General features: G+C 38.3%; 1 protein-coding gene across 6 annotated transcripts; it reads right to left on the bottom strand.

Moving 5' to 3' along the window:
• Positions 1-8: 8 nt before the first annotated feature.
• TPH1 (tryptophan hydroxylase 1) lies at positions 9-27309 on the bottom strand. Of its 6 annotated transcripts, XM_065528417.2 has the most exons (15): positions 27280-27309; positions 27011-27086; positions 26684-26854; positions 26215-26283; positions 24693-24730; positions 21314-21456; positions 16654-16837; positions 13968-14068; positions 10437-10504; positions 10090-10286; positions 7417-7552; positions 6527-6653; positions 4839-4934; positions 3770-3903; positions 9-2141 (listed from the first exon to the last, which is right to left on the bottom strand). In XM_065528417.2, the coding sequence occupies exons 6-15, from the start codon at positions 21428-21430 to the stop codon at positions 1967-1969; spliced, it is 1335 nt and encodes a 444-aa protein (XP_065384489.1). In that variant the 5' UTR covers positions 21431-21456; positions 24693-24730; positions 26215-26283; positions 26684-26854; positions 27011-27086; positions 27280-27309; the 3' UTR covers positions 9-1966. The 6 variants fall into 6 exon arrangements, with proteins under 6 accessions (XP_065384489.1, XP_065384491.1, XP_065384488.1 ...); XM_065528419.2 differs by lacking the exon at positions 24693-24730 and having other exon boundaries at positions 26684-27309; XM_065528416.2 differs by lacking the exon at positions 26215-26283 and having other exon boundaries at positions 26684-27309.
• Positions 27310-27997: the final 688 nt, after the last annotated feature.

The raw sequence follows: 27997 nt of genomic DNA, 5'->3' as shown, positions 1-27997 counted from the left end.
TCAAATGATTCCAGATTAGCTAGCATCTATTTACCATCAAATATACACTTAAGAGTTGATTAGCTATTAAAATGTACAAACAATGTAAAAATTTAAAACAGCATGAATTATTCTTCAAAATTATATTTCTTATATAATATGACATGAAATGCAAAGTTTTTTTATAATTTATTTTGAGGACAAAGAAGTACTAAAAGATCTAGTAGTCTGTTGAAATAAAACATGTTAAATGGTATATGATTTATTTATGTGAAAAAAAGCCTATTTTTAAGTAGCTGACTAAACATGAAAATGATTGAAAATATGATGTTTAATATACCATTAATGCAAATTAAATTACTGGGAGAGGAAGCTGATGGACTGTGACATTCAAGTGATTCTGAGTTCCTTTATAGACCTGTTCAATTTGAGATGCTTGACAGGGCTGCCATATTGAACAACCTCTATTCATTCTATGTGGATGGTGCCACATGCAGTTGTACAGCATTGGCCTAAATTATGAGACATCTACATAGACATCCAGGAGTTAGTTGGAATTAAGGGGGAAAAAAATTCAAGAAAGATGTCAGGGTTATAACTGCAAATAGATAAGAACTGAAGTCATGTATCTGGGTGACATTCCCCATGAAGAGATGGCAAAAGGAGTAGAAGTGCAAAGACAGAAACTTGAAGAACATCTTCATTTAGTGACTAGAGGGAGGGGCCAATTAAAGAGACATAGGCTTGTATTTTGGAGTTCAGCTTCACCCATTTATAACAGGACTGCTTACTCCCTGTGCTACACAGCTGACTCTGCATAAAAACCATTCCTTTCAATCATTGCATTACTTACAGTCTCAGTCCTAAACCGCTCTTCTTGACCTTCTGACATTCTATTTCCTCCCCTTTTCTGCAGCCTCTACTCTCATTGCATGCCTTTCTGTTTATGGCCTCACCTTATACCTTAGAAATAAAGTACTCAGCACTGTTTTTCTATCTTTTGCTTTGTGCTTCTCTTACCTATCTCAGTTTGAACCTTCCCTCTGATAACAATGCTTCCTGTTAATCTGGGGACAATCCCATTATAATACCTAGGACCAATGTCTGAGTACAGCCTCATGCAAGTTGCATCTCCACTAAGTTTCCCTTGGACCCATGAGTAGGATAGATAGTCTAGAATAAAACCAGTATCATGTGATGTCATTGAAAGAAAACAAAGTTTCAAGGAAGATAGTCACTTGGGAAGGAGCTCCCTAATGCCTAAAAAATAAAGTCTCAAATTCTTAGCCTAGTCTTAATGATTATGCCCCATTCAACCTTTCCAGGCTTAGTTACTCCCATTTCCCTACAAGATACTACACTTGAAACTAGACTACTTGCTCTTTACTAGGTATCCTCCATGTGCAAAGGCCTCTATACTTTTGCTCATGCTGGCAACAAAGACAGCTGGGTCTCCTGTTAAATTTTAGTGTGAATGTGATTGAGCTTGGCACAAATTCAGCAATAAGTAACAGATACTTTAGAAATAAGGGAATCTCAGGTAACAATATGAGTCAGCGCCATAATACTCCTCAAGGTATTCTAAGCGATCATAAAGGGTCATTTTACTCAAGGATGATTGGGGAAAATAGAGTTAGGCTGAGATTAGATCTATTTATTTGGTCAAACAACTTCTCTATTAAAAATGGGTGGTCAGTGGCTTGTATGGCTTGTTTGGTATATAAATTGTCTCACTAAAGCTGTTACCACAAAAAAAAAAAAAAAAAAAAAAAAAAAAAACAAATAAAACTAAACAAAAAAAATAAGTGGTAAATAGAATATCCAGGTACAAATTTTCAAAGACCAGCGATTCATTAAGGAGTGGGGTTCGATAATATTGTTTGGCCAGAAGATGTTGTCCCTCCAAGATCAGGTTTTCAAGAAAAGCAAGAGATGACCCAGAGGCCTCCGAGTTGATGCTTAAATGTTCCCGGATGACTGGCTACTGTTAGATACTTGGCTTCCTGCTGACCTTAGCAAGGGCATCACTGACAACATCGAGATCATGCTGCAGCTCATTCATGGCACTGGTTATGCTCTTGGTGTCTTTCAGGATCTGAATACTCCGTGTATATGGATTATACTTCACTCCAAATGGACGCTTAATTGTTTTGGTAAATTCTCTATTTAAGAAAACAAATAGAAGACAATCAATTTCTAGGGAGTGAATGATGAAAACCAAACAACAGAATCTATTTCACATACTAGGCAAAAGACAAATTTTTGTTAGATATGCATGCAACCAATCTGACCTACTTCTCTACACTGCATTTGCAGAGGCCCCCTGGAATCCCACACAAGTGGGAAACCTAAAGTAGTTATAACTATTTTATAACTATTTTCTAAAGTAGTCATAAATCCCTGGTATCACTAGGGAAAGATCCCTTACATGGATTTATTAATCATTTATTACTGTATACATCTCTTGACTAGAGTAAGGAGACCAATTATTGTAGTTTTATCAGTAGACATAAAACTGTTTCATTACAACACTTGACCACATAGTAACAGATCCCTCAGCCATGCCTTACATAACTATACCTACCCACACATGTAACCTGTGTGTTTATATAACACATACAGACACACACATACTCACGTACCCCAAAATAGACTAGGAATGGTCCTACCTCCTGCACATGTCGATTTTTTCTGCTTAGAATGTTTCCCTCTAGGCTCCTTTCAAATGACCTAAATTCTGCCCTTTTTTCAAGCATTAAAGTTCTGCCTCCTTTATCAAACCACTGTTTGAACCTCCCATTTGGCACCTCCAAGAACAATCATGCCCAGGACTCCTAGGGATAAATATGCAGCTGAGGACAACTATACATGAGTAGCAGCTGAAATCCAACTGGCAATCCACCTGGTCTACACAGAGGGGATTCCCTTTTCTAATTTGCATAAAGTTGCCATTTATGCTAGAGGAATCCCTGCTAGTATTATTATTTGGTTTCGCGAATGGCCTAACTCCCCAACTAATGGTTTCTCTGAAAGATGAGAACTATGATTTCAACCCCTATCGATCCCCATCATCACAATGTGACCTCATGACCGCTTCCACTCAATGTTGTCTCATTGATTCTGCTTCGAAAGTCTTTTCCTTTCCTACTACTTCTGTCTTAGTTCAGGCATTTGTTTTCACCTGAAGTGTTCCAAGAATCTTCTAAAAAGTTTCTCTGCCTCCAATACCCTCCTTTCTTAACCACACACTTAGCTGATTAATAAAGCGTAGCTTTGATTACGTTGTACGTATCTCCTATATTTCTCAACATCCTGACCTTTTTTCTTGCTATCTCTCAGCCTAAAACTTAATATATCTAAATATTACCTATCCTTCAAGTCCTTTCTCAAATAACATCAAGAGTACCCTGTTCGTCCACCTGAAATGAATTGCTCTTGCATAAAATGCAGAACAATGTTTCATCTGTATCTCTCCAAGGCTCTTGTCACTTTCCATGCTGTTATATAGTAATTTGCATATCATTTATTTTCCCTGTTCAACTACTAAACTTTGTGATTTGAAGAACTGGAAAGAAAACAATTTCTCAATGTATCTGATACATATTTGCAACTATGCAAAATCCTTATACACAACATACTCTAGATACTTGCTATGAAAGGAAGATGTGTTACAGACAGAAGGCTCCTTGTGGACTTCAAATTATCTAGCTGCTTACTTCTGTGACTTGTTACCATCATGGGGCTGATCTCTTGCTGAAGAAAATGAAGGCATGAAGAAGATATACTGTACCTCATCTTCTCCTTTGCATCTTCAAAGCTTTCAGATACAAAGTAGACATCCTGAAAAGTTGTGATTAGACATTCCTGTTTGCAGGTAATCTTGGGATCAAAGGGCTTTACTTTGGCATGTCCAGAAAGCGCATGCTAGAAGACAAAGAGTCAGTGAATCAAAGAATAATATCTATTTTCATACTGGCACACCTCTAAACATATTACTAATGCAATGGCCCCAATCTACAATTCCAAACTTGTTTTCCATAGCTCTATTCAACCCACAGTACACTCCAGCAAAAGAAATGGCTTGCTCTTCCCTGTAAATGCCCCCAAGATCCTCTCCATGGCTTTGTTCTTCCTCTCTTCTTTGTGTAAAAGTCACCCAAGGATCTTTACTTACTTATTCCTGTATTATGTCACCTACTTTCTACCTAGCACTAGTTATTCCTGTGTATGACTCGTATACCCACCATCAAGTGCTCCCTGAAAGCAAGATAGTACCTTGGATGGTGTTTCACACACATTCATTACTCAACAAACATGAGTTTATTTATTCATTGAATGAATAATAAATCTCAAAGAATTCCCTAGAAATTATAGAAGTTATTGCTAGTATATCAGAAATGGTGAGGAAACAGCAAGACTTTGTAAGCAAAGACTTCAAAACACTTCTTATTTAAAATATATTATATACATACCATTTCATGTATATCAGAAATACATCAAAATATTTAATGTGTGTGTGTATTACTAATGCAATGGCCCAACCTACAATTCCAAACTTATTTTCCACAGCGCTATTCAACCCACAGTATACTCCAGCAAAAGAAGTAGCTTGCTGTTCCCCATAGATGCCCTTATAAAATTCTGATTTATATATGTGTGTGTATATATATACATACACACATTTGGATTATATTATATAATATATAATTGGGAAATAGAGAAAAATACATTCAGGTAATGATTAGTGACACCCCCAAGTATTTTCCATAGTAACCTCTTGTTCAAAACCAAAAACTATTTCAGGTTTTATCAATTGTATTAGGTGAATATGGTTATATACAAAGATTTGCAACTCTTACTTTGAGTTCACTGATAGAAGAAAGTAAGCCAGCACCAAAGACTCTTAGCTGTCCATCTTGTTTACACAGACCAAACTCCACAGTGAAAAAGTAGCACTGCAAAAAAAATCAATATTATTCTCACACACTGAAGAATTCAATTAAAAACAAATTACAATTCTTAGTCACTGACCCAAATACCCTAGAATAAAGTCCAAAATCCCAGTCTAGTTCACAAGTCTTTCTACAATCTGGCCTCATCCTAAACCAGTACTTCTCAAGCTTCTGTTTTGATGACTTTTACATACTATTAAAAATTAGAGGACCCCAAAGCTTTTTTTGTGCATGTATGTATAGATTATCACGATATTAGCCATATTAAAAATTAAAACTGAGGGAAGAATGCTTGCTAATTAATTTTAAAATTTAATAAACTCATTTTATGGTAACATAAATAATGTTTTAATAAAAATAACTATATTGTACAAAACAAAAAAGTAAGAAAAGTAGCATTGTTTTACAATGTTATAAATCTTTTTAATGTCTGGCCAGAGTACAGATGGAGTCTCGTGTCTGCTTCTGTATTTAACCTTTTGGGATATACTGTTTGAGTACATGAGTTATATCAGCTTCATGCAGTTACCTAGTTAGAAAAGGGTTGAATATTTTAATAGTCTTTTTGTATAGTTGTGGATATTCTTCTTTTACTCTGCATGAAGACTCAACAAGTGGGTAGAGATTTTTAAAGTTCAACTGCAATGCGGGATCTGAATTATGTCAATGAACTGCCTGTTATATTAAAATCCACTGTGTGCTTTGAATGGATCTTTTATCTAGGCACAATTTTGACCTCAAGGACCCCATAAAAGAGTCTCAGGGACCCCAAGGGTCCCCAAACCACAGTTTTAGAAGCACTGTCCTATTTCACACTGCCTCCCCCATGCTTGGACACTCTGCTCCAGCTTCTCGCTGTTTCCCCAGACACATCAAGCACCTCCTTGTCTTTCCTTGTGCATCTCTTATCCTGAGATGCATTTCCTTCCTTGCTCAGCACATCACTCATTTTCCATCAGCTAATCCAGATGTCCTTCTCCCAGGAAAACTCCCCCAGGTTCTCTATGCTCCCAGAGCAAGCTGAACTTTGCTACAGGCTATCTCATTTGACCTAATTGTCTCCTCAAATAGTATATAAGCTTCTTAAAGGTAGAAACCAGGCCTTACTCATCTTTGTATTTCCAGCAGTGCCTTGTACCTAGTACTCAAAAACGTTTTAGCATAATTTTAAGGAAACCTATCTTTTTTATAGGAAAATAAAAGATAGATAACATATTATTGTAATCTTGTTTTTCTCTACCTTTTTTAAAGCTCATGTCTCCTTTTGATAAACCTTAAAATTTTACATCTTTCTTTAATGTTATTTGAATTAAAGATTATGAACGAAAACAAATTTTCTTTTCCTTTCTTTTCTCTTCTTTTCTTTATCCTTTCCTCTCTTTTCCTCTTCTTTTTTTTTTTTTTTTTTGAGACAGAGTCTCACTCTGTCCCCCTGGCTGGAGTGCAGTGGCGCAATCTCGGCTCACTGCAACCTCCAAGCAAAGACAAATTGTCTAATGGTCATTCTGAATACGTACTTTTAAACTACACAGATACTCATACACCCTACCCCAGGTGAAAATGACTGATCTATACAGTTAATTCCAGATTTATACCGTTGCCAGTTTTTGAACAGCCTCCTCTGAAGCGCCAAGAGAAGCCAAGCCAATTTCTTGGGAGAATTGGGCAAAACTAGGTTCAGCCAAAAGCGGGACATGACCTAAGAGTTCATGGCAGGTATCTCTGAAATAGAGGTACAAGTTTGTCATGCTGCAGTGCTTAACATAAGTGCATAATCAACCATTCAATCAAATCGCAATCCAATATTTTATTCTAATGATTGGGTGATATTACTTTGGTAATGGATCACAAAGGACACTAATCAAATAAAGAAACAATTTTGGTTCAAAACCTTGGCCACTCACAGACACACATATAAGTGCATATCAGGTATCTATGGACATCCACATGCCACCCCCACCTCCCAACCCTGCCACATACACACCCAAATCAGATCTCTGCTCAAATATCACCTTCTCAGCAAGGCCTTCCCTGATCACCCTTTTCAAAACAGCCACACACACACACACACACTCCCACACACCTACACCCTCCTCCATCCCCCTTTCTCGGCTTTATTTTTCTCCATGGGACTCATCACCACCCGATGCAACATTTGCATACATTTACTTGTTTGTTTATTATCTATATCCCCACTGGAATACAAGCTCTATGCAGGCAGAAATTTTTGTCTGATTTTTTCCAGTGTTACATTCCCTATGCTCAGAATAGCAGCTAGCACCTAATAGGTTGTCAATTAATAATCATAATGGCTATCACGTAATAGAGCATGGAATATGTATTTCATGCCAGGCGCCGTTCTAAATGCTTCACATGTGCTAATTTATTTAATCCTCACACACCAAAGAAAAAAAAACCCATAAGGCAGATGCCATTATTATAAATAACCATTTGATGAATTCATGGCTGAAATAGAAGTACTTACGGCTCTGGGGTATAGAAGGGATCTGAACTGTGTCTCACATATTGAGTGCAGTGAAAAACTCGAAAGGCTAAACCTGATAAGAAATCTCTTGGTGATAAGTAACCAGCCACAGGACGGATGGAAAAACCTGTACGCTCTGCAAAGCAAAGGAGAAAACAAAGAAAATCTTTACCAGAATAGACCCCTGACTGCAGCATTTTAGTTCTGCTAGTGGCACCAAGTAACACTTTGATGGAGGACATGGAAACTAAAATTTATCATATGCATATTAAGGGCAACTAATTATTATTAAGCACTTGCTACGGCCAGGCCAGGCAATGAGTTAGACCTTTTACATATCACATCTCCTTTCATGTTTACAACATGAGTTAAGGATGTTTCTTCTTATTGTGACAACTATGAAATGGAGGCTCAGAGACTCAATAATGTGCCCAAGTCCACACATTAGTTGATAAAGATAGAATGACAACTCAGATCTCCTCATGCCATACAACACCTTGCTGTCTCCCTAAAGGGTTTATACTATCTCCTAGATAATCTTCTTTTTGTTAAAACTCATTAACAAGATATATTCATTTAAATCAGAGCCATTTTTGAAGCTGCGCCATTTTTAGCCAGTACCATCTCTTGTAAAGTAGTCCCTTTCTTTCATCTAAACGGGATAGTGCTCTTCCATCTCCCAACAGCCAAGACTGCATGCATACTGCAAAAGAGGCCTGCCACTAGGATTCAGTGGCTCGGGAGACCCCTGTAAGCCCTAATCTTGGCCTTCATTTCAAACCCTCACAACTCTGGTATTCCAGTTCCATCCAGCTGTGTTGTGTTTGGATGTTCCCATTCTGATGGGCAGACTGCACTGTCCAGTAAAAATTTCCGTAGTGATAGAAATGCTCCATATCTGTGTTGCCCAGTAAGGCAACTACTAGCCGCATGTAGCCACTGAGCATTTGAAATGTGGTTAGTGTGACTGAGGAACCAACCTCTTGATTTACATTTATTTTAGTTATTTAAATTTCAAAAAACCAAATGTGTTTAGTGTCTACCATATTTGATAGCGCAGGTATTCCCTTCCAACTTTTGCTTGAACTTTCTGTTAGTTTTGATTTCTCTTTGATATTTGACCTTGAAGCATTTTCAGCAACACATTCTGCAGCCAGCCCAGGCTCCAGACCCTAAGAGAACAGCTTTCAGTTTTGTGTGCATAACAAAACATTTCCTCCAAATCTCATGCAAATTTGATGTTACAATTTCTGTAGTGTATATTTGTCCATCTTTATAAGTCTATCAATGTTATGTGCATTGGTTCTCTATCATCCTTAATCACTATTTTTCAAAAGTTTAGTTTTTATGGAAACCAATTACATAATTTCTTCCCTCGTAGAAACTGTATTGCTCTTTCCTGTTTATTTCTTCTAGTTTTGTGTATAGTTGTTGAATACTGTTAAGGAGTTAAATAGATATGTAGATTTTTTAAGTCTATGTAAGAAACTCAAAGACAGCAATTTCAGACCATTATGGAAATAAACTAAATTCTTTTCAGTCACAGCATAACTTCTTTGTTTTTTCCACTATGGTAATCTGCTGAGATTATCTACTGAGATAAAAGGGAAAATTTATACTTCTTAAATACTGTAAACCCTTGGAGATAGATCACTGCTCCTTTTACTTCCTATACTAGCTAGAAAAACAGTAAAGAGGCCTGGACCAAACAAATATAAAGAACTAAAAGGAACAAAATTGTCCTTACCCTTTGTTTATGTCTCTACTAGCACCATCTTTTTTCTTGCTAAAATTATAAAATCTTAATGTGGAAAAGGTCTTTAACCTTCCCCAAGATGTTTGAATCTCCTCTACCAAATCCCTGGCAAATGGGTGTGAAGCTTTTGCATGAACACCCCCACAGATGAGGAACTAACCATCTCATAAGCCTGTTCTATTTTCAAATCACTCTTTAACAAGATATTCTCTATTCTGGGCCAAAAGCTTGAAGTTTCTATACAACAGTCCTTTACTTTAGAGTTGCACAGTGATCCCTCCGTTATAAAGATCCTTCCAACTATTTAAATAAAGCTATAACAGCCCCTAAATCTCTAGGTTAAACACCCTAAGAATTCTTCAAATTTTACTTTGTTATACAATTTCAAATCTCCTTATAATTCTGCTCACCTTCCTCTACCTTGGCTGCGGGTTATGATTATCCTTCAATGCGGTGCCCAATCCTGGATCCAATACACCAGGACAGAGTACGGGAAAATTCTGACCTCCCATATCACTACGCTTTATTACTCTATTAAAAATGCTGTCATTGTCGGGTGCGGTGGCTCACGCCTGTTATTCCAGCACTTTGGGAGGCTGAGGTAGGTGGATCACTTGAGGTCAGAAGTTCAAGACCAGCCTGGCCAACATGGCGAAACCCCATCCCTACTGAAAATACAAAAATTAGCCGGGTGTGATGGCAGGTGCCTGTAGTCCCAGCACTTTGGGAGGCCATGGCAGAAGAATCGCTTGAACCCAGGAGGCAGAGGCTGCAGTGAGCCAAGATGGCATCACTGTACTCCAGCCTGGGCAACAGAAAGAGAGACTCTGTCTCAAAAAAAAAAAAAAAAAAAAAATGCTGTCATGATCAAAACAGAGTTCAGCAACCCCCTTACAAAAAATTAATTAGCTTATTACCTTTTAAAAAGTTTGAAACATCTTCCAATTGTGGGATATTATCCTCCCGATATCCACAATGTTTAGAAAGCAAAGGCAAGTTTTTGAGATACTCTCTGCAAGCATGGGTTGGGTAGAGTTTGTTGAGCTCTTGGAATACGGTTCCCCAGGTCTTAATCTCCTCTTCAGTGAATTCAATCTTCGGAATGGGGTCTCCACTAATGAGATAAAGGGAAGGAGTTGTTTTGAATTAGCATTTAATAAATAATGGCACTTATTTCACTTTCTACTTACCAAATGAACACAATTTATTCTATTCACTTATTTTATTATCTCAAAGTTGGCTACATTTTTTTAAATATACTTACTGTTTATAGTTCATAGCCAAGTCCGCAAAATACTTTCGACGTTTACGGTAGACATTGTCTTTGAAGCCCTGATAATTAAAGACATATTTTTAAATATCCACACTAAAAAAACTTGACAAATGATATTCGGGAAACATTTCATTATTACTAGAGCTATTACATTAAAGGGCTACATAATTGCTACTATGAGCAAGCATTATTTAGAGATTTATGATCATTTTTATTTTAAAGTCAATGTTACATGACAGCTTTATACTCCAGTAGCTACAAAGATAAAAGATATAATGGATACAAAGATAGTGTAGTGGCCACAAAGATAAAACAGTTTAAAGAATAAGGAAACCACCATCCCAGTTAAATATATGGCTCTTTTCCAAGGGTGAGGGTTTTTTTCCTTAATCATTTGACTATATCTTCAGTTATATTTACCCATAATAGTAATTAATAATAAAAAGTAATTAATATTTGAAATAGTGACTTAACTGAATCTAGTCTTAGATTTTATCACAAAATGCGAATATATTTGCCATTTGCAGAAATAATGATGATTTAAATAGCAGACAAAATAGTAACATTAGAATTTATACTCATGAAAAAAATTTTTTTTAGACAAAATGGCTGAGTGTGGTGGCTCACACCTGTAATCTCAACACTTTGGGAGACCTACAAGGGAGAATCACTTGAACCCAGGAGTTTGAGATCAGCCCGGCAACAAAGCAAGACTCTGTCTGTACAAAAAAAAATTAAATAACAATTGTAACTAGCCAGGTGTGGTGGTGCATCCCTGTTGTCCCAGCTCCTCAGGAAGCTGAGGCAGGAGGATGGCTTCAGCCCAGGAATTCTAGGCTGCAGCAAGATATGGTGGTGCCACTGCACCCTAGCCTGGGCAATAGAGGGAGGCTCTATCTTAAAAAAAAAAAAAAAAGACAAAATAAGAAATCAAAAATCAAAGCCCAGGAGAAAACAGCCAAAAATGCAAACAATGGGAAAGAAGGGGACACCTGAAAAGAGAGAATGAGACTCATCTCTTTAACACAGATCTATGAGAGAGCACAGATTTACTATGATTTGTGCTAAAATCTGGAAAAACAAATATGAACAAAGCAGCCTGGGGCTTAAAGGAGTTTACATGAACCTGTTATTGTAAAATGATACAGTAAGTGTCTCATCATATTGCACAGATATGTACAGAACGGCACGCACACTTAAAACGATTGTGTGGTTCAGGGAAGGATTCCCAGTGATTACTCTCGACTCGAGCTAAGACACAAAAGAGGAGTGGAAATAGCACAGTGATTAAAACAAACAAACAAACAAACAAACCCAGCATGTGCCTAAGAAAATACAAGCAACCCCATGTTGCTCAAACTTGGAGAGTAAGGCAGAGCATGTTGAAACTAGTTGGGGTCTGCAAATTAAAGGTCCATTAAGGAGCTTGGAGTTTAGCCTTGGGTAATGGGAACCCACTGGTGTTTTTTTAATAACAACTTTATTGAGGTATAATTCACATACCATAAAATAACCATTCAGTGGTTTTTAGATATCCACAGAGTTAAACAACCATCTCCACCATCTAATTTCAGAAAGATTTTGTCCCCCCCAAAAAAAACCATGCTCATTAGCAATCACTCTCCAACTCCACCCCAACCCTCCCCAGCTCCTGGCAACCGGTAATCCACTGTCTGTTTCTATGTATTTTTCTGTTCTGGACATTTCATATAAATGGAATCATACAATATGGGACCTTTTGTGACTAACTTCTTTCATTTACCATAATGTTTTCAAGGTTCATCTATGTTGCAGCACATACCAGTGTTCCATCTCTTTTAACGGCCAATGATATTTGCTTATATAAATATACCATACTTCATCTATTTATCAGTTAATGGACATTTGGGTTGTTTCCACTTTTTTGCTATTAAGAATAATGCTGTTACAATCATTTGTGTATATGTTTTTGTATGGACATATATTTTCAATTCTTTTAAGTATGTACCTAGGAGCCATTGGTGATTTTTAAGAGAGAAGATGAATAATAGTCATATTGAGGTTTTAGATCATTCTAATGAGGATAAGAAGGAGGTGTTTGAAGATGACAAGGCTAGAGGAAGGAAGACCAGTTAAGGGATGTGGTAGTAGGGATGAATAAAGAACACATTTAAGAAATACCTAGGAGGTGAAAATCAGCAGGACTTGGTAGATCAGTAAAACTGATGTACTCACCTTTCCATAAACATGCCCCAGATTTTCTTGCCTCTGAACCTTTGCGCATACTGTTCCCTCCTGAATTGTTCTTCCTTTCCATCTCTTATCTGCTGAAATCTTTTAAGGCCCAGTTGAAATGTTGCCTTTCTCTGATCTCTTCAGCTAGAAGTGTTTGCTCTCTTATGTACATTTTGAGGCAATATTTTCATGAAGCAAAATTTTCACCTAGCATGCTTTTTATATTTTATCTTGTGTGTGTTTGTTTATATATGTGTGCTTTAGCTTTTCAACTAGACTACATGCTCCCTTCTGGCAAGTACTGCAATTAATTGCAATAGTTACTCAATAAGATTATAGAATAATTGGATACATCATCTGGTGGCTGTCTAAGGTAGTATACAAAGGTCACATTCACACAGCTAACACGTGAGAGAAGCTACATTAAAGCCCTGGTCTGTTGAACTTCACAATCGCACTCTCTTCTCTCCTCCCCTCCCAGAAATGCTCTAGATTTACTAATTCTCCAACTCTTGCCTGTACTGTACAATTTTCTCAGGACACAACTTCCTAGTTCATCAACTGCCTAATAAACCAATCATGCTGGGCAGTGTGGGTGGCAAGTCTTTCTCTGGCCTGCTTTTACTTATCTCCCTGTCCAATAACCCATGCCCATTTAAATAAAAACTGCAGACGCTATCTTCATTTTAGTATAACCTTTTGAATAGCTCTTAATAATAGGAATGCTGGGCATGGGACAGATATTTTGGAACAAATGAAGCTCTATGTTTTTCAGGCAGTTAGTCTCAATTCCACCAATATAGAGGTCTACTAACACTTGTTGAAATCTTGATTAAAACAATATCTCATTTAGTCTAGAAAAAACACTTTCTCTAAAAACATTGCCCTTAATTTTTAGTTTGCTTTAAATTGCTTTTATAAATGTATTTATTAAAAATACTTACAGGGTGCTAGCTTATGCCTGTTATCCCAGCACTTTGGGAGACCGAGGCGGGTGGAACACCTGAGGTCGGGAGCTTGAGACCAGCCTGGCCAACATGGTGAAACCCCGTCTCTACTAAAAATACAAAAATTAGCTGGGTGTGGTGGTGGGCACCTGTAATCCCAGTACTTGGGAGGCTGAGGCAGGAGAATCACTCGAACCCAAGAGGCAGAGGTTGCAGTAAGCCTAGATCGTGCCACTGCACTCCAGCCTGGGCAACAGAGCAAGACTTGGTCTTAAAACAAAAAAAGCCTAGATCGTGCCACTGCACTCCAGCCTGGGCAACAGAGCAAGACTTTTTCTTAAAAAAGAAAGAAAATACTTACAGGATGGTCTGCATCTAGTTCAGATCCATACATCAGAACTCTGTTGGCACAACAGTCCAGGTCAGAAATCTTCTTTGGAAACCAAGGAACAGTTTCCATACCTGAAAATTTAAAAAAAAAAAAGAAGCACTAAAAGTTGAAGAGACAATCTTAAGACAATAAAGAAGAGAAAATTAAATTCAGTTGGATGAGAGTTTTAATTTAAGGTTGTACATCAAGGCAAGATTTGTACGAGTTAAGTAAATTGCCCTATTTCTAAAAAGTAAAATTTATTCAAAATTTCTGAACTTTAATTTTTTTTTTGAGTCTTCAGGTTGATGTTCTAAGTTTTGGAGAAATACTGTACTTTAGAAACAGACTAAAAGTTTTAAAAATGCTTAAGCTACATATTTAGTTATTCTACAAAAGCAGAAAAAGGATGCACAACTTTATTTACAGACCAAGGTACAAACTTAATAAAAACTTCATTTATTTTTGCCAGTGGAAAAGATCTTAGAAATCATTTGTCTTTGCCACCTTGATCTTCTCACCATTCCTCAGACACACAAGCCCTCATAAGACCATGGGGTTTTATAAATGCTACTCTTCTGTCTGGAGTAGCTATTCCACTCCCATTGCCTGCCCCACCCTGCCCTTCTGTTTTCCTGAGAATATCCTTCACATCCTTCAAGACCCAAATCTAATGAGATCTTCTCATTCCGTAAAGCCTTCCCTGATCCTGTAGACAGAGCTAATTATCTGTTCCCTCGGTTCCTGTGACTTTATGTCTCTCTCTAAAGGCTTTTACTACGTTTTATTATAATGTACCTGTTTATTGTCTGTCTTACATGAAAGACTGGAAACAACTGTAGGGTGGAGACTATATCTTTTGTATCCCTATTTCTTAGCAGAAATATCTGTCACAAGGCTGATGTATCAACTGAACTATTTAGTCATCTATACACCTCTGCATTTTACAGATGAGGTAATCAAATTCCAGAGAGGTAATTTACCCTAGGTAATGCACTCCTCTTGGAAGACAGAGGACTAGAACTCAGCTCTTCTTGCCCCAGTGTATTGCTCTTTCTAACATATCCAGGAGTGATATTCAAGGGATTTAACAACAAATACAACAGGAGCAGTAATCGCTCAAAAGAGACATCAGCAGAGTCTTAGGCTTCTGCTCTGCAAGGTGTTAACCCTTTAGTTGTTAATGATGGGTGTGGGACTTCCTGGTGGGGGGCCGGTATCTGGAGCAACAGAGGCTTCAGGCATGGTGAAGAGCCCTCAAGGGACTTGGGGAAGTAGCTCTCTGCCAGCCAGAAGTGGAGATATATCAGTATTTTAATAATTATATAGCTGTACGAACGCATAGCAGATGAATAGCAGTCCTGATTACACCTTAAATATTGTGGACAGAATCTGAAGAGATTATTTTAGATTGAGTACCATATATAAAATGTACCTAAACTATCCATTTGTCTTTTGCCTCGAGTGAACTTCAAGGATTTTTTCACCAGTAGGGATCTTAACCTTTATCTTTGCTACCTGAGTATCTGAAACTTTAGGAGGCTTTATTCCTTTCTCATTTGCTTTTGGAAGGAATGCTGTACATCAGTTGTTCCTGACCTTTTTGGCACCAGGAAGTGGTTTTGTGGAAGACAATTTTTCCAAGAATGGGGAGGCGGGAGATGGTTTCATCAGGCATTGGAGTCTCATAAGAAACACACAACCTAGATCCCTCGCACACGCAGTTCACAATAGGGTTCACACTCCTAGACAGAGCTCAGGCGGTAAGGCTCGCTGGACCTGCTGCCCACTGCAGCTGTGCAGCCTGGTTCCTAACAGGCCATGGACGAGTCCCCTGCTATACGTATTGTGTGTCACTTCATAGTTGTCAGCAACTGTCAACATTTGCAACAAATTTAAATATTCATTTACTATCCGCTAGATGCCAAGTCTTATGAGACTTACTAAGTGCTCAGGGATTGTGAATTAGAGGTTTTTCAGATCAAGAAATGTTGATGCTTTGGAATGAGAGATAATCAATCCCTGATTATGCCAAATTGTGATGTCTTTCTTCTTTCTTTCTTTCTTTCTTTCTTTCTTTCTTTCTTTCTTTCTTTCTTTCTTTCTTTCTTTCTTTCTGCCTGCCTTCCTGCCTTCTTTCTTTCTTTCCTTTCCTTTTTTTTTTGACAGGGTCTTGCTCTGTCACCCAAACTGGAGTGCAGTGGCATGATCTCAGCTCGGCTCTACAGCCTCAACCTCCTGGGCTCAGGTGATCCTCCCACCTCAGCCTCCAGAGTAGCTGGAACCATAGGTGCATGCCACCACACCTGGCTAATTTTTGTATTTTTTGCAGAGACTGGGTCTGTCCATGTTGCCCAGGCTGGTCTTGAACTCCTGGACTCAAGTGAGTCTGCCTTGGCTTCCCAAAGTGCAGGGATTACAGGCATGAGCCAGCACACCCAGCTGTTTCTTATACTCAAGATTTTCTTTTTCATTTCTCTTACACTAGATCAAATGTTGCTTTATAATTTTTCTTTGGTATCTTGAGCAACTATATTTTGTGTTCCCTTCACTACCAGACTATAAGCAACTTGGAGAGATTGTGTTTTATTATTTTCATGTTTTCAAGATAAATATAAGATTGAACACACATTAGGTGTTTCATCTTCTAAGTAGTATTTTCACATTTCGAACTTACCATCTTCCTTCACAGTAAAATTATCTGGTGGATTCACAGAGAGAACACTGGTATGAGACTTTAGCAGATGAAAAATATCATTCAATTGTTCTCTGTTGATGTCACAGTCAACAAAAATCTCAAATTCTGAGTTTCTTCTTTTTGATTTTCGGGATTCAATATGTACCAGATTCACATGCTTCTCCTGTGTAAAGCACAGGGTAAAGATTTCATGTCACTGCCTCGAATGTTAACAGTCTGTGAGCAGGCTGCTCTCATTACCACCAAAAATCCGATTCAGACTTCTCAGAACAGCCAGAGGGGAAAAGGCTGTTTTTAGTGCTGCCAACAACAAAATAATTCCTTCTTAAAAATTATGTACCGGTCAGAAAAGTTTTCAAAATTCATCCCACCCTCCAGAAACCAATAAAATAACACACACTAAGGGCCCTTCAGATTGTCAGAATTAATCAGAATTCAAATTAAAATATTATTAAGTTTCCTGGCTAAGAGGAATCTTTTGAAAATTCTCATAAATAAAAGCTAGTTTTCAAAAAGTGATACCAATGTTAGTCCTGGAGAAAGAAGAGTTTCACTTTCAAAAATTCATTTAATAAAATTAGATGAACAGCTTGAGCACAGAGTATTTAATACCTCAAATCTCTTAAGCTACAGTCTTAGTAACAGCTGAACCAGATCTCCTCTTCTGACCTCTTCCAAGTCAGCCTAAGATGGGGGTGCTGTGTGTAGAAGTGTGGGAGGAGGGTATGTTCTCTTTCCAATTTGGGTGGCTTAGGAAGAGTGCTGGGGACATGATAATGAAACATGAGAACCAATCACCCAGTAGTTTTTTCATCTAAAAAAATGAGAAGGTTAGAGCAGATAATCTCCAATACTAACCAGTGCATCCTAAAATAACTTAATGAACACCCATGCAACTAGGTGAGAGCTGCGAAGAATATAAAGGAAAGACATAAAGGTATTTACATTCTAGTTGGCTAACATATGGAAGATTAAGAAAATAAAGTAAAGAGTGTTCAGATGCAGATGCTCAGCAAAGGGAAAAGCATTACGACTTAAGAGAGAGTAGAAAGTTTCATGGAGCAGGCAGAAACTTAAATGAATCTTAAAGAATAGATAGAATAGGTCAGGCATGGTGGCTCACACCTGTAATTCCAACACTTTGGGAGGCCAAGGTGGAAAAATCACTTAAGCCCAGGAGTTCAAGAGCAGCCTGGACCATGTAGCAAGACCTCGTCTCTACAAAAAAATAATAAATTAGCCAGGTGTAGTGGCGCACACCAGAAGTCCCAGCTACTTGGGATACTGAGGTGGGAGGGTCACTTAAGCCCAGGAGGTTAATGCTACAGTGAGCTGTGATTGTGCCACTGCACTCTAGCCTGGGTGACAGAGTGAGACCCTTTCTAAAAAAAAAAAAAAAAATCAGGGAACGTGAGCTAACAAGAAAGAGGAGTGAGTGATAGGAGATGTTAGGAAATTAGAATAGGCAGGGTTTATCTGGGAACATAAAATTTATCACAGAATCAATACAAGTCAGTTGTAAAATATACTGGGATTGATCAGGTGTAGAGAAGAGTTTCATTTCATCTATTTCTTATAAATTTTTACATTAATAATGCATTTGTAAATATTTTCTAAATGATGACTTGAATAAATATAAATCCAAACTATGTTTTTGAAGGACAAAAAAAAAAGATACAAAAATGTCAATTATTCCTAAATTTAAATCTCAATGGAATTTGGTGAGGAAATGTAATAAATAATTTCAAAGTTCATCTGGAAGAAAAACACAGTCTGGAAAATTCAGATAAAGTAGAAGTAGTACGTGAAACATTCCCTATCCGTCATTTCAATTACAGAAACAGAGGCACAGAGAGGTTAAGCAGTTCGGCCAGAAGCACACAGGAGACAAGTGTCAGAGCCAGAATTCAAATCTAGGCTGTCCAGGTCCACAGTCCATGCGCTTAAACATTATGCTGTAATCCTGTTGCACAAGAAAGGAAGAGTCACAAAGGTGGATACTATGGCTCTTCTTCAAACAATATTTACATAATCTTAATAATAAAAACATTAAAGACTGACAGAGCCAAAAACCGGGACACAAATGCATTGGGAAGACGAGTGGAAAGGAAGTTGAAGAGGCCATCGGAAGGGGAGTTGTGTCAAGAAACCTAAATTTTTGCTTCATTGTTGAAAATCAATAGATAATTACCTATAATTTTAGAAATCAAGAAGTAGAAGCAGAATAAGCATATAATTTATAAGTGTGGAAGTAAATATTAGAAAAATAGTCTAAAGAGTTGAAAAAGGTTGCCTCCACAAGGTGGGGGATAAGTAAAATGGATGGAGACACACCCGGAGAACACCATGTAGCAGTTAGAAGAATGAATGAGATGTTCACACAACAGCGTGCACAGGTCTTAAGAACACAGCGCTGGATGGGAAAAAGAATCTTTATAGCACAATATGATTATATAAATTACGAATATATGCACACACAAAAACTACATATTCTAAAGTGCAGATAAAAGTAATTCAATGTACATATGAGAGCAGTTCTCTATCAGAAGAGAGAAATGGAGATAGAACTGAAGAATGAAATAAAACAGGAAGAGGTTGCACAAATCAACAATGATAGTGTACACGTGATTTAATGAGTGTGATTAACTCAAGCTTCTGCACATAAGGTTGCAAAAAAATTAAATGGAACTTAGGAATGAAGAGAGATGGAGCAAAAGACTGCTTTTAAAAAAATATGTTTTATAGTATGGGTTGAGTTGTTCTTAAGCTATGCACAATTATTTTTTGATTAAAAATTAAATTTAAAAAGTTGATGGAAGAAGACACACAGGTATTTTATTTAAAGACTCAAAAGTAATCAATAGAATAGCTAAAAGTAATAATACAATTATCAGATTTGGAAGGACTGGGAGAGGGAAGGGAGGGAGGTGGTACCAGTATCATTGTTCATAATAAAAAGTAAATGAATATAGTGTGAAGTTGATAACTCGAAAAGACATATAAGAGCAATGTTTAGGTTTCATAAACTCACCACCAAAAAAACTAAAGGCCAGAAATAGTTAAAAGAGGTTGCCTCTAAGGAGTGGGACTGACAATATGGTATGTGTTAGGTAAGAAAACTGATGCTTTTCATTACAAGCTCTTCTAGACTATCTATATTTCAGATTTTTAATTCTTTGAAATATTCTTTGCAAACAGCTATATAATAGTATGTCATATGATTATTAACATAGCTAACATCTATTGATCACTTACTTTGTACTGTACCATCCTAAGCACTTTAGAGATATTAACTGTACTAATGCTCACAATGACCCTATGATGTAGGTAGAGTTCTCATTTTATGGACATAAATCCTGAAGTGTGGAGAGATTAATCAATTTGCCCACGATCACCCAGGTAATAAGTGACAGAGCAAGGATTTGAATTCAGGTGGTCTGTCTCTGGAGACCAGAGCTTAACCACAGTGGTGTTCCGCTAGCACAATTCAACATCCCCTATATTATGACAAGTGGATTATTTATAATTTTTAGTTCCTATAAACAATACATCTTTGTGTGTCCCTGAGCCCTTAAACTCAGTTAGGTCCCCCAAGTTCAACGCTGTCACAATATGTGGTACTTCTGTTTCATGTCACTTTACACATAGTAATTATTCACTTATAGCAGTTGTTTGTTTAGTGTTGCCTTTCCCACTAGATTATATACTCTGTGAGAACAGGCACTGTGTTAACTTCGTCCAGCTCCACATCCTTAGTGTCTGGTGTGGTACCCGACACATAGTAAGGACTCAATAAATATTCATGTTCTGCTTGACTGATCCATATTTTTAAGACAGATTTACGAAATTAGAATTATGAGTCAAAAGTATGAACATTTTAAGGCTCATAATACGTATTACCAGATAGTTTCCCTACATGGTACACAAATTTACCCTCGTGCCAAAGGTGCATTGGAGGGTAATGCACCTCCAATGCAATGAAGCTCTGACAGTAGGGGACAGTGTCATTATAGAATCTTTGCTACATGAAAATAATATCATTAAATATACTATGACTATCATTAAATCTCAAGTATATAATTTAAAATGTCTGATTAAATACCAATAAAATTGTAATACTTCATTAAAATTAAAATTTGCTTCTCTAAAATCTATGAAGTGAATTTTTTCTCCCCCATTTCCCAAAGTAGCTATTTGTATCTCCTCTTCTGTAAATTGTTTGTATCCCTTGTTAGAATTCAGCACTATTTTAGAAATGTAAGTTCTTAACAAATATTTGTACTCCACCTCTGAAGAATTTGCAATAATTTATATATAAATATAGAATTTATATATATAACATACATAAATATAGAGAGAGAGAGAGAAAAAAAAAATCTCACTCTGATACCCAGGCTAGAGTGCAGTGGTGTGATCATAGCTCACTCACTGTAACCTTGGACTCCTGGACTCAAGCAATTCTCCCACCTCAGCCTCCCAGGCAGCTGGAACTACAGGTGTCCACTACCTCACCCAGCTAAATTTGTTTTTGTTTTTTTTTTTAAGAGATGGGGTCTTGCTATGTTGCTCTGTATTTTAAATATAGTTTTAGAGATTCATTTCTAGAAGAATTTTGTGCAAAACTATGGAAAATGCTTACCTGAAATATTTTCAGGGCTTTTATAAGTCCTCCAACTTCATTCTTTAAGGAAAAAATGAGACTTGCTCTTCCCCTTTCTAAGGAATGGTCTTTGTTCTCCTTATTGTCTTCAATCATGATGAATCTGGAGTAATTCTCTAAAACTAAAGTATGAAAACAAAGACAAAGGGCTAAAAAAGAAGGTGCACAATGCAGACAATATTTGATAACTAAGGGCTAATTTACTTCTAGAAGCTTCAGTTTCTTAATCTTTTATAAAACCTAGATATGCAGATAAGCTTTGCAAGAATCTAGTGAGACCAAAATAAGATGAAACTTTGCCTGACACCTGCCTAGAACAGAACAGGCACACAATACATGTTAGTAGTTCCCTTTCATGTTTTTCTAAACCAATCCCTCTTTCAGGGCATGACTCAAGCCTGCTGGCTTCTTGTAGTCTTCCCAACTATTGTAGCCTGACCTAGTCAGGAAGGCCTACCTCCTCCCCGCCCTGTCCACAATCTTAGCACTTCATTATACCAGGTCTCAAATGGTTTCCCCAAATGTTTTATTTGAACATATCTCACCTTCTGACAAGGCAGCAAGCTCCTCCAGAGTGGGGACAAGGCTTTCTATTTATTTTGTAAACTAAAGGCCTGGCCAGCTCTAGACATATGTGCACTAGATGGATAACTGCTAGCCAGGAGAATTCTAGCTCTGCTTCTCAGAAGATGAACCAGATATCTACTTTGGTATCTTCTCAACCACTTATTTACACTGCAAAACAGTGTAAGAAAATATGTGGAATGTGAAGTCAGATATATCTAATTATTGGCCTCATGTTTATCAGTGTATGACCTCGGGCATGCTACTTAACCTTTCTAATATAAAACTAAGTTACCAAACAGCTACTGGAACTCATAACATACAAAATTCCCACTTGTTTTAAAACACCATAACGTGGCGTGCTATTCTGAGATTTTCCTCACGGAAGAAACTAGGATACTTCAGGTACCAAGAAGAGTTAGAGACACATAATTCAAAATTTAACCAACATTTATGAATTCACTGGGTTCAAGTTTCTAAAACTACCAAGATTTTTAAATTATGCCAAATTAGTCTCTAGAATTAAAACAATTTCTACTTTGAACGCTATAAAACTAAATGGTCAGTTAAACTGAATAATTATGTGGATTTTTCTGTGATTCAAACAATTACTAATGGTAAAATGAATAAAATTTCAACCCAAGCATATTCACATGTGTAAAGCACCACAGTCAAATTTAGGGCAGTAAAAATTTTAAAACAAGACAATTTGCCTCCAAAGAATTCACACACTTGTTTATGGGGAAGGAGAAAATGGAAGATAGACTTCTCAATAAGTACAAAGAAGCAGAAGAGAAGGGACACTGAGATCCCAGCCATGATACCCAAGGAGTACACTCAACCACCCCTCACCTTCCCACCTCCCCACCTCCCCACCCCTTTGATCAATATCCCATGTGCTTCTAAAGACGACTGAATACAGCTTCTAGCCCATCCATGAGTCTCTGCTGAGAAAGGATTTAAAGGATGAGAAGCAAAAGATCTTATGAGATTTTCCACTTCGAAGGAAGTGACCATTTCTCAAGGTAAACTTAAGTATAAACAGAAAATACCAAATTGGTGACTCTGGGGCTAAAAATTCAGGGATGGTCTCAGGTAAGCATTCTCAAAATGCTTTTAGGGATATGAAAACCTTCAGAAATGTTTGTTACCCATTCAATTACCACTCAAAGATTGACTTTTCTTATTAAACACAGAGTATGGGTGACGTTGTCCTATAGTGTGCAAATGTAAACAATAAGAGAGATGCAAAATAATATAACAAATTGCTAGTAGTAAATCATTCTGCAAATCCATCTAGGCAAGTTATAATCTTTATGGGTATCAATCTCTTTATTTGCAAACTTAGAGGGAGGATAATCAACACCACTCTCATGATTATAAGGAGGATTAAATATATATAAACTTATTGTTATGAGAATTAAATAGTTATAATTTATATAAACCTCTTGGAACAGTTGCTAGCCTACACTAAGTACTCAATAAGTATTATCTCAAATAATGGGGAATATGTCCCAAATTATCCAGTCTTCAAAAAAAGAGAAAATGTTAAAGTAATGAAATAGACATTCTAAACACCTCTGGCTAAAAATTTTTCTTGCCCTAGGAATTAGGCATTTTACAAGATGATTAACATATTTCTTATAATAGCAGGCATGTGGAAAAGTTGCTTTATGATATAAAATGTCAGTATTGTTTTGTATCAAGGTGATTTCAGTTTCATTAATTTATTATAAAATCCCTAAAGTGTATTAAATTCCAAATCTCAAGCAAATAATTCGGCAGTTTTTTTGCAAACAAATAAAGACCCCAAAGTAAAATGTACTGAGTTAGCCTGTATTTACTGAGTCCTCATGTTTCCTGATACCGTCACCATGACATGCAGAAGGAAGAGGATTCTGCAAATATAAGCTACTTCCTGGCCAACCACTAGCTTCATCGTGTACATCAGCTTTAAGAACTGGGAGCAAGGATCAGAGAACGGTAAAGAAAAGTTGCCACTGATTTTTTCCAGTCAGTGGTAACACCAGCAGAATTCTAGATCTTCGATAATTTGTCTTTCAACAATCTCTTGGAGCTTGGAATAAAACTCTTCTTATAAAACTATATGAGGCCAGCCACAGTAGCTCATGCCTGTAATCCCAGCACATTGGAAAGCCAAAGCGGGTGGATCACTTGAGGTCAGGAGTTGAAGACCAGCCTGGCCAACACGGTGAAAACCTGTCTCTACTAAAAATACAAAAAGTAGCCTGGCATGATGACACATGCCTGTAATCCCAGCTACTTGGGAGACTGAGGCACGAAAATAGTTTGAACCCAGGAGGCAGAGGTTGCAGGGAGCCAAGATCGTGCCACTGCACTCTGGCTGGACAACAGAGTGAGACTCCATGTCAAAACAAACAAACAGACAAACAACAACAACAACAAAAGCTACTATGAAGAGTCTGGGCAACATAGTGAGATGCTGTATGAACAACAATAACAAAAAACAATTGTTTAAGTTAGCCGGGCATAGTGGCTTTCACCTGCAGTCCCGGCTACTAGGGAGGGAGGCTGAGGCAGGAGGCTTACTTGAGCTCAGGAGTTCTAGGCTGCAGTGATCCATGATCGTGCCACTGCAGTCCAGCCTGGGTGACAGAGTAAAACCCCGTCTCTTAAAAAAAAAAAAAAAAAAGAATGAGGATTTCCTTCAATTTTCAAAACTGGCCCCTAAGCTCTCCTGGAAGTTGCTATTGTGAGAAGGTACTAACAGTCATGGCTCCATCCCTTTAGGGTTCATAATTATTTTCTTTACCTGATTCTTGAATGGATCAAGTTTTGTGCCAACATCTCCTTAGAGGGTGTGGGGAGAGGAGGGTGAAGGATACATTAATTGAAATTTATGATATGCAAGGCATTTATATTATTTTGATTTATTTAAAGACATACATTATTATATTAAGATGTGAGTGGCTCACACCTGTAATCCCAGCACTTTAGGAGGCTGAGGTGGGCAAATCACGAGGTCAAGAGATTGAGACCATCCTGGCCAATGTGGTGAAACCCGGTCTCTACTAACAATACAAAAATTAGCTTGGTGTGGTGGCACACACCTGTAGTCTCAGCTACTCGGGTGGCTGAGGCAGGAGAATTGCTTGAACCTGGGAGGTGGAGGTTGCAGTGAGCAGAGATCGTGCCACTGCACTACAGCCTGGGTGACAGAGCAAGATTGCATCTCAAAAAAAAAAAAAAAAAAAAAAGATGTGGAAACCCTCCTCCTTGTTTAAGTCATGGTAAAAATGAAGGTTCTGAAAAGGAACTTTTGCTAAGAAACTAGAAGAAAATTCTCACCTTCTTTTTTGTTCCTCCCAACCCCAAAATAATCTTATAGGACACAGATCTTTGATGGTTACTCAAACTTCGCCATAACTTTGCTTGGTTGACAGAGCTTATGAGGAATCAGTTATTTTTTCCTCCATTCAATTAACCCCAAACCCCTTTCAGAACCTCAATATTTTGCCTTGTTACTTTTTCCTTTCCCCCTTCAACCCACCTGCCCCCTCCTACTCTTTCAGGGAAAAAAACCCACAATACTAACCTGGTAAGATAAAATAGGTCACACTTATTTGAATCGGCGTCTCATCAATACATAAGCATTTTATTTTATTTTATTTTATTTTATTTTATTTTATTTTATTTTTATTTTATTTTATTTTATTTTATTTTATTTTTTTGAGACGGAGTCTTGCTCTGTCCCCCAGGCTGGAGTGCAGTGGCCAGATCTCGGCTCACTGCAAGCTCCGCCTCCTGGGTTCACGCCATTCTCCTGCCTCAGCCTCCCGAGTAGCTGGGACTACAGGCGCCCGCCACCGCGCCCGGCTAGTTTTTTTTTTTGTTTTTTTTTTTTTTGTTTTTTTTGTATTTTTTTTTTTGTATTTTTTAGTAGAGACGGGGTTTCACCGTGTTAGCCAGGATGGTCTCGATCTCCTGACCTCGTGATCCGCCCGTCTCGGCCTCCCAAAGTGCTGGCATTACAGGCTTGAGCCACTGTGCCCGGCCAGCATTTTATTTTTAAAGCAACACTCTAATCAGCTAATACCAACTGGTACCCCTTTCTCATGAAAGGCAGAGAGTCATTCCCCTACTGCGTCTCCTGCCCTGACTAAGGATGCACTGCTGTGCAGGACCCACCATTGCAAATAAGGAAAAAATACCGAGAAGACACTCAGAAGATCAACAGACACAACCCTTGGTAAAGTAGAGGTCAAGGCGCACACAATGACCAACTCTTTTCTCCCCTTAGTTTAATCAGTAAAACAAGTGTAATTTATATTTACCTGATCTAGGATGCACAAAGCATTACTGAATTAGTCTTTTGAAAGCGTGGATATTGTTTGAAGACAAAACTAAAAACAGCAAGGAGGATTCTTTCAGAGGGAGGGAATGCTCTAAAGAGTCTTGATTTTCTTTTCTAAATAAGGGGTGGGAATGAGGATGAAAGTGGAGATGAAATACAAAAGAAAACACTACCCATGAAAAGCAGTATTCTAGGAAATAAAGGTACTAGTAGAGAAAATGGAAATAGAAGACACATCCTTATCTGGAGATAATCTAATAATACATGCACAGATGGACCTCCCTGATAACATATGTAAACCACAGATTATAACTTTTCAGAAACATTGATATTAGAATTCCACCCACCCCCCTTCTTTAAACTTTTCCTGGATTAGCAGAGTGGGACATCAATGAGGAGTTCATTTTAAACCTCTGAAAATCAAACGCCAAAGGAGAGGCTGAGTTTACCTGGACTCTTAACTGACTCTGAACCGCAAGGACCTAGTCCTCTTTGTCAACTGCGACCTTGCAACAAGCTCTTAGTAGTCTGTTGGGATGGTGGTGACGATGGTAAGTGCGATGCCAAGCTTTGCATCTGAGACTCCCTCTTCTTCGGGGGCCTGTTTAAGGGAGGCTTCCCTTCATGGGGGGAGAAGAAAAAAGAGATATTGCCCTTTGATGGAGAGGAAGGGAAGGAAGAAAAGTCTTTCTCTTTCTGCCAACATAGAAGAGTCACACAGCCTTGGGTTGGACTCTGAACCCGTTTCTTCATCTGGGGACTCAAGAAATATCTACCTGCGTTTGTTGTGAAGGTGAAATCTGATGATGGGTAGAGTCTGTTCCTGGCACACAGGAGGCCCTCAAAAAGTGTCTTCTCCCCAAAGAGCGTAGGAGGAAAGAAGAGTAAGCGTCTACAGAGGTACAACTCCGACCTCCCAAATCTGACTCCGTAAGACCACCAATTTGCCTCCCGGGAGGGTGACTGCCCAGCCCCGCGCCTGCCGAGTGCCGCCAAAGCCTCGACGGCGGTCCCCGGCGCCCGCTGGAAGGACCGCCTCACTCACCTGGGGCGCCGCTAGCTGCGAGCTGGCTCTGCCCGCGGCCCAGAGCTGCCGGCTTCTTATAGAAGCGGGCGTCGGAGCAGCGGGGCAGCGGCCAATGAGAAGGGAGGGCCGGCGAGTGTGGGGCGTGGGTCCTCCCGGCGGATGGGTGGGGCGGGGGGGTTTGGCTGAGCACCGCAGGCTGCTGGCAGTCGCGTCCGCCTGCTCCCGGAGACTCGCACGCCTCGATCTCTGCGTGTATCTGACTGGTGTTTTAATTAAGTGAATATTAGGCCATCCTTAACTACAGAAGTGTGACTAACGTTGTACAATTCAGAGTTGGACATTCTCTCCAAACCAAGATAACGTCTGTTATCGACACAATGACCTGCTACAGGACTGCAGTGCTTCTGGCCTGTTGGAGACCACAGCGGGAATTCCCCCACCTCCCACACCTCTCTGTGCTTCTAGGCTGTTTAGTAGCCCAGTCCTGCCTCATTATTCTCTTGGTGCTTTCCCCCATTCCTTGAGGCAGAGCAACAGTTGAACTTTTTAGAAGGGAAGTGTTCAGTGCCCTTCTAATTAAAAAAAATTTTAAGCTGCAAGCAGAGAAGCATTCTATATTAGCAAAAAAAAAAAAAAAAAAAAAAAAATCATGTTACGTGCTATTATGAACAACAGGACACAGAAGCAAAAATTTGGAATAGGTATTTATTGGTTGAGTCGATTAGCTCCTATCCCA

This window comes from Macaca fascicularis, chromosome 14 (assembly GCF_037993035.2).
Source record: "Macaca fascicularis isolate 582-1 chromosome 14, T2T-MFA8v1.1".
Taxonomy (NCBI): domain Eukaryota; kingdom Metazoa; phylum Chordata; class Mammalia; order Primates; family Cercopithecidae; genus Macaca; species Macaca fascicularis.
Note: the sequence above shows the minus strand (reverse complement) of the source record. Positions and strands in the feature narration are given on the sequence as shown.

Excerpts from the sequence above, each read along its gene's own strand:
- TPH1 (XM_065528419.2), bottom strand. The coding sequence starts at position 21,430 with ATGATTGAAGACAATAAGGAGAACAAAGACCATTCCTTAGAAAGGGGA. Across the intron at positions 10,505-13,967 it reads AACTAGATGCAGACCATCCT|GGCTTCAAAGACAATGTCTA; the intron begins GTAAGTATTTTC and ends TTTAATTATCAG. Across the intron at positions 2,142-3,769 it reads GATGCAAAGGAGAAGATGAG|AGAATTTACCAAAACAATTA; the intron begins GTACAGTATATC and ends TTTCTTAAATAG.